Source organism: Mytilus californianus, unplaced genomic scaffold (assembly GCF_021869535.1).
Source record: "Mytilus californianus isolate M0D057914Y unplaced genomic scaffold, xbMytCali1.0.p SCAF_4, whole genome shotgun sequence".
Lineage (NCBI taxonomy): Eukaryota > Metazoa > Mollusca > Bivalvia > Mytilida > Mytilidae > Mytilus > Mytilus californianus.
The window spans coordinates 96,724,011-96,734,964 of NW_026262690.1; the positions used below are offsets into that span (position 1 = coordinate 96,724,011).

Consider the following 10,954-nt stretch of genomic DNA (forward strand, 5'->3'; position numbering starts at 1 on the left):
GATAATTTGGTTAAAAATATTGTTAATTGTTCCCTTGGAGTTCGGTATTTTTGTTATTTTACTTTTTATCTCACCTGGCCCGAAGGGCCAAGTGAGCTTTTCTCATAACTTGGCGTCCGTCGTCCGGCGTTGTCGGCGATAACTTTTTACATTTTGAACTTCTCCTAGAGAACCATTGAATGGAATGAAACCAAACATGGCATGAATGTTCCTTATGAGGTGCTGACCAAGTGTTGTTACTTTGTAGCCGATCCATGATCCAAGATGGCAGCCAGCGGGGGACTTAGTTTAACATAGGACCCTATGGGAAATGCATACAAATGACTTCTTTTAGAGAACCACTGAATGGAATGAAACCAAACATGGCATGAATGTTCCTTATGAGGTGCTGACCATGTGTTGTTACTTTGTAACCGATCCATCATCCAAGATGGCCGCCATCGAGGGAACTTAGTTTAACATAGGACCCTATGGGAAATACATACAAATGTCTTCTTTTAGAGAACCACTGAATGGAATGAAACCAAACATGGCATGAATGTTCCTTATGAGGTGCTGACCAAGTGTTGTTACTTTGTAGCCGATCCATCATCCAAGATGGCCGCCAGCGGGGGACTTAGTTTAACATAGGACTCTATGGGAAATACATACAAATGTCTTCTTTTAGAGAACCACTGAATGGAATGGAACCAAACATGGCATGAATGTTCCTTATGAGATGCTGACCAAGTGTTGTTACTTTGCAGTCGGTCCATCATCCAAGATGGCCGCCAGCGGGGGACTTAGTTTAACATAGGACCCTATGGGAAATACATACAAATGTCTTCTTTTAGAGAACCACTGAATGGAATGAAACCAAACATGGCATGAATGTTCCTTATGAGGTTCTGACCAAATGTTGTTACTTTGTAGCCGATCCATCATCCAAGATGGCCGCCAGCGGGGTACTTAGTTTAACATAGGACCCTATGGGAAATACATACAAATGTCTTCTTTTAGAGAACCACTGAATGAAAGAAACCAAACATGGCATGAATGTTCCTTATGAGGTGCTGACCAAGTGTTGTTACTTTGCAGTCGGTCCATCATCCAAGATGGCCGACAGCAGGGGACTTAGTTTAACATAGGACCTATGGGAAATGCATACAAATGTCTTCTTTTAGAGAACCACTAAATGGAATGAAACCAAGCATGGCATGAATGTTCCTTATGAGATGCTGACCATGTGTTGTTACTTTGTAGCTGATCCATCATCCAAGATGGCCGCCAGTGGGGGACTTAGTTTAACATAGGACCCTATGGGAAATGCATACAAATGTCTTCTTTTAGAGAACCACTGAATGGAATGAAACCAAACATGGCATGAATGTTCCTTATGAGGTTTTGACCAAGTGTTGTTACTTTGTAGTCGATCCATCATCCAAGATGGCCGTCAGCGGGGGACTTAGTTTAACATAGGACCCTATGGGAAATACATACAAATGTCTTCTTTTAGAGAACCACTGAATGGAATGAAACCAAGCATGGCATGAATGTTCCTTATGAGGTGCTGACCAAGTGTTGTTACTTTGCAGTCGGTCCATCATCCAAGATGGCCGACAGCGGGGGACTTAGTTTAACATAGGACCTATGGGAAATACATACAAATGTCTTCTTTTAGAGAACCACTGAATGGAATGAAACCAAACATGGCATGAATGTTCCTTATGAGATGCTGACCAAGTGTTGTTACTTTGTAGCCGATCCATCGTCCAAGATGGCCGCCAGCGGGGGACTTAATTTAACATAGGACCCTATGGGAAATACATACAAATGTCTTCTCTTAGAGAACCAGTGAATGGAATGAAACCAAACATGGCATGAATGTTCCTTATAAGGTGCTGACCAAGTGTTGTTACTTTGCAGCCGATCCATCATCCAAGATGGCTGCCAGTGGGTGACTTAGTTTAACATAGGACCCTACGGGAAATACATACAAAATGTCTTCTTTTAGAGAACCTATGAATGGAATGGAACCAAACATGGCATGAATGTTCCTTATGAGGTGTTGACCAAGTGTTGTTACTTTGCAGTCGGTCCATCATCCAAGATGGCCGCCAGCGGGGGACTTAGTTTAACATAGGACCTATGGGAAATACATACAAGTGTCTTCTTTTAGAGAACCACTGAATGGAATGAAACCAAACATGGCATGAATGTTCCTAATGAGGTGCTGACCAAGTGTTGTTACTTTGCGGTCGGTCCATCATCCAAGATGGCCGACAGCGGGGGACTTAGTTTAACATAGGACCCTATGGGAAATACAAACAATTGTCTTCTTTTAGAGAACCACTAAATGGAATGGAACCAAACATGGCATGAATGTTCCTTATGAGGTGCTGACCAAGTGTTGTTACTTTGCAGTCGATCCATCATCCAAGATGGCCACTAGGGGGAGGGGCTTAGTTTAACATAGGACCCTATGGGAAATACATACAAATGTCTTCTTTTAGAGTACCACTGAATGGAATGAAACCAAACATGGCATGAATGTTCCTTATGAAGTGCTGACCAAGTGTTGCTACTTTGTTGCCGATTTACTGTTCAAGATGGCCACCAGGATTTTTTATTTAATAACGGGACCAATATTAATCCAAATTTGGCCTCAATCATTATTTGGGTATCTGTTATGATTTTTATCTATCTTTACATGATTTCTAAAACCAAAGTAGAGTCAGGTGAGCGACACAGGCTCTTGAGAGCCTCTAGTTTCTTTGCTCTTACAACACAATGCAATACATATGTATTTAATTTTAAGTTCACAAATGAAAGCAATCTTCACCCCCTCACACTTTGATTTAAAATTTTAGCTGGTCAATCAAAATTACGCAGGTGAAACAGCTTGAGCTTGAAATTACCATAGCTATACATGAATTATAGGGGAACAATTTTATTTTTAAGGCTGTCAGATTTTAGAAATAGCCTCTGTAACATTCTTATTAGAATTTACTTCTTACAATAAAATATAAAATAGGGAAGTAGTTTTTTCTTTAAAACAACACCCCAAAAAATCATAACACATCTGAAGATCAGTCCATTAGTCAGTGTCAATACTTAACCACTGTTATTATTCTCAATAAGGACAGATTTAAGCTAATACTATCACATTTTATTGCAGTCCATCTGTGAAACCTGCCATACCTAATCAAAACAATGATTCAGATTTGACTGATCACTCCGATCTCCATGTATTAGATTTTGGTAAGTATAAATATGGTTTGTATATGATGTGAAATTTTTATTTTGACACTTGATTTTTTTCAAAACGTAGATTTCTTCACATCTTGTCTCTATAAACACACAAAAATTTAGCTAAAAATAGACTACTCATAATTTTTTGCAATGTTTTTATTATTATGAAAAATTAAGCTGGGTTAATTTGGCATTAGATACAGATAATGAAATGGAAATCAACAACTCAACACTCATGTATTGTCATAAAGGTGTAGGGCAGACAGATAAATGTTGACACATTTCATTGTATATGGAACAAATTTCAAATTGCACAAATTATATATAAACATTTGTATTTTTATTGAAAAAGCAATTTTATTTTGTAGCACCAACATTGAAAACCTTGTGTCAGATTGCAGTTGTTGACAGCAAAATAAACACAGATTGTTTACCACAGGTTCTTCAGTAAGTGACAAAATTTTTCTACATAAGAAAATGTATTAAAACCAGAGGACCGTATCAATTTTCTGAAATGATAGAGTCATTAAATAAAGTCTCAGAAAACCAAATTTTAATTCCAACTGTCCAGAAATGGTTAAAGAGATTACCAGTAGTTAAGGTTGACCAGAAATTAGTTAAATGACCTACTTTTCATATCTCAGGAAGCACATAATTATGGATCTTCTTCTCTTGTGTGCAGGTTCAATTTATGGATGGTGTTGTGTTCTGGTATATTCAGGGATGGGGTGGGGTGGTGGAAAATGAGTCATAAGTCTGTGTGTAATATAAAGTTTACTCCATACTTTTTCCATTTGCAAAAGTGATAGGCATGTCGGTTCACTTTAGAAATGGTGTGGGGTATGGGCTGATTAGCATCATGGAGAAAATATGTCAGGTTTAATTTCATTAATCCAGCCTGTCACTATTGGCAGGAGTGCTAATCAAAAGCCCAAAAATTCCATGTGATTCAAATTTTGTCAGTCACTTACAAAAATGTCCTTGTTTATAATATGAACTCCTGTGTCCTTCCCAAAATGTGATGGATATGAAATTGAATGAATGTATTGAAAGTTGCGTTAAAGTCATATGATCCTTCAAATTTAACAAAAAGAGGAACATGTTTTTTATTATATAAAACATGTGTACAAATATTCATAAATGTTCTGCTATTGGTTTACTGTCTTCCTGTACTCTTTTCTGATAGCTTTTCTGTATGCAGTTCTTTTAACCATGACATCTCTCACTAGAAATTTGGCAATCACATAGCGCAAATTCAAAAGGGAAAATACATATTAAAATAAAAGTAAACAAACATGGAAAGAATATAGTACTTATCAATTCTGAAAAGAAAATGATACCGCACCAAATCATTAACAACTGTTGTGACAAAGTTTAATTTACAAATGGGAACCTATGGAAAATAAAAGAAAAAAAAAGATAAACATCACTCTATCATCTCACTTGTTATACACATGCTCCATGATTCTGTGTTGATAGTATATCAAGATCACATTCAGTAAACTTCAGCACAAATACCCCATAGTAAATAAGCAGCCTAAAATTTTGATTAACAATCAAAGGATGAAATGATTATTGTCCATTATATGTCATGAATTTATGCTAAATGTAAAAAATGTCCATGGAGGACTTATTTTAGTATATATGAAAAAGTCAAATCTATGGCCAGCCTAAAATCTGTGTCCCTTGATGTCATGAAACTCAAATCTGTGAACCTTTGTCAATCCTCAAGTCTGTGTCCTTTTCTCAGATCTGTATATACCAACATTTTTGCCAAATGCGTATATATTATTGTAAGATAAACAAGTTTTTGTATTATGACTGCATTCACTGCTATTTCTTTAATTTAAACAAGTGAAAAATAAGGACTTGATAATATGGTTAATTTCTGACTGAAAGATACAAAGTATAAGTTTTGTTTTTACAATGTTTTCATTGTTAGAAACTGTAAGCTCCTATGTAAATAGTTCAAGATGCAGTAACCTTTCAAGGCAATGACATCAACTGATATAGATTTCATTTGAATACAAAAAGTAGTATGGATGTCTTCTACAGCAGAAATCACTCCTCAATGACCTTTAGTAATTCTGACATCAACACATATATAGGACATATTTGAGAAAAGAAGGGACATAGATTTGCAATGCAAAATAAAATAGGAAACAGATTTGAGGCTTTACATAGATTTGAGGCTTACATAGATAGATGCTTGTATTGGTTCAATCAGTTCATTGTTTTTGCAAATGGTTGATTGGTTGAATTTTATTTAAATTTTATAGGTTCAATAATTTCATTAACATTATAATCACCAGAAACTTGTTTCATAAGATTTTAGGCTCCATTTTGTAAGCAAAAATTATTATTAGTTAAGGAATATCCAGTAATTTGCTTGTACTACCAAAAAAAAATTCATCAAAGTGTTAACTTTTATTTGCAAATGGTTAATCAGATTGAATGTTATCTAAATTGTATTGCTAGGTGGTTTAAAAGATAAGATGATTAACTCAAACTTATAGGTTGTTAATGAAGAGACTTTGTCTGCCATATATATCATTTTCATGGTCCAGTTGTTAGTTGAAGTTTTCAGGAAGAGGCCTTTTCCATTGTTAATGAAGAGACTTTGTCTGCCATATATATCATTTTCATGGTCCAGTTGTTAGTTGAAGTTTTCAGGAAGAGGTCTTTTCCATGATTAATGAAGAGACTTTGTCTGCCAGATATATCATTTTCATGGTCCAGTTGTTAGTTAAAGTTTTCAGGAACAGGTCTTTTCCATTGTTAATGAAGAGACCTTGTCTGCCAGATATATCATTTTCATGGTCCAGTTGTTAGTTAAAGTTTTCAGGAAGAGGTCTTTTCCATTGTTAATGAAGAGACCTTCATTAAAAATGGAAAAGACCTCTTCCTGAAAACTTCAACTAACAACTGGACCATAACTGATTGTCTGCCAGATATATTTTCATGGTCCAGTTGTCAGTTGAAGTTTTCAGGAAGAGGTCTTTTCCATTGTTAATGAAGAGACTTTGTCTGCCAGATATATCATTTTCATGGTCCAATTGTCAGTTGAAGTTTTCAGGAAGAGGTCTTTTCCATTGTTAATGAAGAGACTTTGTCTGCCAGATATATCATATTCATGGTCCAGTTGTCAGTTGAAGTTTCAGGAAGAGGTCTTTTTCATTGTTAATAAACATGATAGATAAAAAATATTTGTTATGTGAATTGGTTGTGAGAGGTCATCAATATTTGATGTGTGTTATGGCTGTTATGAGTATATGGCATATAGTCTTAACCTCATATTATTGTAAATAATAGATTTTTTTCCCTTAGTATCTATAGATGATAGGTGTACAGCTATTTATTGGCGTTATTGTAAAGGCATTTGTCTTTTATGTATGACATATGGGCTTTAATTACCTCATTTTGTGAGGTTTTAGATTAGGTATCTCAGAACCAATTATACATGATAGATTTTAAATATTTTGGATGGAAACTCATTGCACCTGACAGACTTCTTGATAACACTTTCACAGCAGGTGAGACAAATGAGCGTGTAAACTACTGTTTTTTAAAAGATTTTTTAAAGAATTTCTTTCAAATCAATTATTACAGTACTGTAAATAGAGAATTAGCAAAACAGAAAAAGAACAGTAAAGTTGAATAATGAATGAAGAAAACATGCATACATTTAATATTATTATTTTTTGGCAGATGGGAGCTTGCTGCAATGACTACAAACAATACAATATCAAGTGCTAGACCCAGTAACATGAATGGATGATGGAATATTTGTAAATACACCTTGCATTTATCATTGCATTACCTAAGCTTGTGTTATAGAGTTTGTGATGTTTGTGTTCAGTAACAAATATATGTGACACAGTGTCACACAGAAATTACTTATTTGTGAATCAATTGTTATTGCAACCAGTCAGGTTGAGAGCTTTTGAAACTATTGAATGATGTTGAAATCAGTATTGATGTGGGGATCATTGATCTGAGGACCTCTACCCCAAATTTAAATATGTTTGGCCTGGGCCATTTTGGTTTCAATACCAGACAAATTTGTTAAAGCTCTTGATATAATTAATATGAATTGACCGCTTGGACACTTGCAAGGAAACTGGTTTATAGGTGAATGGCTTCTGAATAAATAAAAAAAAATGTCAATTGATAATGATTCTCATAATAAGTGGTTCTCATCATGAATGATTAACACGTTTGCTTCTTAGATATTGCCATAATGAATGAGTCTTTCAAGCAAGAAAACAGTCTCTCATTAAAGCATTAACTATATGTGTCTCATCCAGATAAAGTATACCCTGTAGATAAATACATACAGATTTTTATTTTTATTTCATGACTGTTTGATTTGTATATTTTTTCAATTATTTACTTCATCAAGTGCTGATTTTTTTAATTTTTAAAAATGTTTATTTATGGTTTTTTTTCGACTTTTGGTTGCATTCTTGGAATTTTCTCCCCCTGAAGCTGTGCATTTCTTGTAATAAATCATTCATTTTTATAACCAGTATGAAAACGTATTTAGTGAGAATATTTTTGTGAGGACAGTTACGTCTCTTTTCCAGTATGCCTAAGGAGTGATTACCATGACATTATTTTTATATCTATTTTACATTTTTCTTTCTAACAGAAAAATAAAAATGATTACTGTATAATGAATCATAAATTAATAAACTGTAACTTGACATTACACTGTATCTGTGTGCTTCAACGCAAAGAAGTAGCATTATCAGCATCTAGCAAAGAATACTAAAACCACTGCTAGTACCATTTTTCACATGCAGTGAGTTATGAGTTGTTACTTAGTTGATAGTAGAATTACAAGTGTTGTTCCCACAATTTTTTTTCAAAGTATGAAGAGACATTTCTTTTATAGATATAATCACTGCATCAAAGTTATTGAAATCAGTTGAGGCAATTTTGACTTACATACATCATAGAAGTGCTGATGGACAGACAGGTCCTTATAATATGTAGAATTATTTAGATAAAGTAATAATATTGATAATGAAAACTTTTGAAATTTATATCATATTTCGTTTACATTCTTTGCTGTGATATTTTTTTTTTCTTTAATGATGTATATTTACATTAATATTAACAATTTTCAGTTCTATCAATTTATAAATTATGCTAATGGCAATGTTTATTTTTTCATCAAATGTGAAGTTAATATAAAGATCACTAAATTTTTATTGTAGGTATTTGAGTTTTTGGTTTTATTTTTTTTATAAAAAAAGGAAAAAAATTGGTCTTTAAAACATTATTTTCACACAGATCTAGTCAGACAAGTATGATTTGAGATAATGTGTTTCAAAATTTTATATGCTCTTTCAGGCTAATGTGAAATCAATAACGCACAAAAATTAAAAACAAAATATGATAAAAGGTTTATATCTTCAATTTTATGTGCTAAAATATTGTTTAATAATGTGTTTGAATTTTCTTACTTGCAATTAAATATACTTGATCTAATGTGTTATTGTTTATATATAAGGCCAAGCTGGGGCTGAGGTTCTGAAATTCAGGGGAGTTCACTTTGTTGCTTTGTTAATGGCTGATGCTTATACATGGCTAAAAATTTATCGAAACACTGAGAATTTACAATAAGTCAATACTGTAAATTCAGAAATTAATGTGTGCATTTATTATTGCAAATCAATGATAATACTTGTAAAAATGCGAGATTTAATTAATGCAAAAGGAAAAATTTGGTGAAGAAAATCACTACTGAAATTATGAATGCAAGTTTTTTATGCCCCCGCCGTAGCGGAGGGGGCATTAAGTTTTACCCTTGTCCGTCTGTACGTACGTACGTCCCAAAATTGGTTTCCATTCTCTAACTTTAGTTTGCCTCAACCAAATGTTATGAAACTTATACACAATGCCTATTACCACAAAACACAGATCAAGTTTGAATTTTGGTGTCGTCACTTTAACCGTTCTAGAGTTATGCCTCTTTATAAATGGAAAAATTGCAAAATTTTTATTTTCTTCTAAATATCAAGTAATTTTTATTAAAATTGGAGTTATCTTCCTTTGTCCATGATTATAATTGAATCAACTACATTCAATGCTTTATACAATGCAATGTTTAATTTTGACTTCCACTGATAAAACACAGATCAAGTTGAATTTGGGTAGTGTCACTTTAACCATTATTGAGTTATGCCCCTTTATAACTCGAAAGATCACAAAATTTTTAGTTTCCATTCTGTAACTTAAGTTTGCCCCAACCAAACATTATGAAACCTATACACAATATTCATTACCACAAATCTAAGATCAAGTGCAAATTTTTTTTTCCGTTTTCTAACTTTAGTGCCTCGACCAAATGATATGAAACTTATACACAATGCTTATTACTACATAATACAGATTAAGTACGAAATTTGGTGGCAACAATTTTACCATTCTTGAGTTGTTTTATTATTGCAAACCTAATACTGTCGCATTATTAAAAACATCCCATTAATTTCTGAATTTAAAGTACCTTATAAAGAATATTACTGTGGTGTTATGTTTTATGAGGTCCATGAACCCATATCTGAATATTCAAAAGGCTTCCTTAATCTCCCTATTACAGTTCTCAAGATAATAGCAAAAATCCAGATCAAGGGGCATTGTTAATTCTATAAAGGAGTTAATATTTTCATTCATTTTGACTTCTATGTAGATTTTGTATATCAGCTACAAGTGTGAACCCTTCTCATCAGACAACTGTGTTGAAGTGTTTAAGAAAACTTGCTCTGTAAGTGACTTGAATAAAATTTAGTGTGAACAGTCATGTGGTAAATCACTTTGCACAACAATTTATCATATGATAACAGTGAGCTCAAGAGGAAAGCAGACAATTTACCAAAAAGCACGAGTTTTGGTTGCCATTTTTGTGCATACGAAACACTGCATGTGGTTACCTACTCCGAAATAGTTGACCTGTGGCTTATTATATCTGAAAAACAGGTCAAACCACAAACAAATTAACATTGACTAATGAACCATGAGAAAGAGGTCAAGGTCAGATAAAACCCTCCTGATAGACTTGAATACCTTAAAATTATCCAATACACCAATATATAGACCAATAGCTAGTATTTGAGAAAGGACCAACCCATCAAAACTGAACAATGAACCATGAAAATGAGGACAAGTTTTGATGAGACCTTCCAGATAGACATGCACACCTTATGATCTTTCCCAACAGCAAATATGTTTGACCTACTGCTTAATGGTATCTGGAAGACAAACAATACTCTATCAACTCAACATTGACGAATGAACCATGGTCAATGTCACATAAAACCTGCCAGACAGACATGTACACCATACAATCATTCCATGCACAAAATATAATTGACCTACTGCTTAAAATATCTAGCAAACGGATTTTATTACAAAACTTTAACCTTGATCCATGAATTGAGGTTCAGGTAAGGTGAACAATGTCTGAGGGACATGTACAACTTGAAAGAATCCCATATACAGTTCATTTTACTGATAATAAGTGAGAAATTCACATGACTAAAAACTACAGATATACAGTTTTTTAAGCAGTTACTGAACCATGAAAATGAAGTCAAGGACAATGGACATGACAGTCAGAAACTTTGGTAAAATAAGGAATCTATAAACAAGGTATGATGACACAAGGTATCCCTGTGGTCTACCCTCTGAAATATAAAAGACGATAATTTCTAGAATA

General features: G+C 33.7%; 1 protein-coding gene across 2 annotated transcripts in view; it reads left to right on the forward strand.

The window, feature by feature from the left end:
• The window catches only part of LOC127698971 (kelch domain-containing protein 3-like), a 37,760-nt gene extending 29,033 nt beyond the window's left edge, over positions 1-8,727 (forward strand). For both annotated transcript variants that reach the window (XM_052202756.1, XM_052202757.1), the window contains exons 10-12: positions 3,158-3,240; positions 3,600-3,678; positions 6,940-8,727. In XM_052202756.1, the coding sequence (XP_052058716.1) occupies positions 3,158-3,240; positions 3,600-3,678; positions 6,940-7,009 (232 nt within the window). In that variant the 3' untranslated portion in view covers positions 7,010-8,727. The remainder of the gene's footprint in view (positions 1-3,157; positions 3,241-3,599; positions 3,679-6,939) is intronic.
• Positions 8,728-10,954: the final 2,227 nt, after the last annotated feature.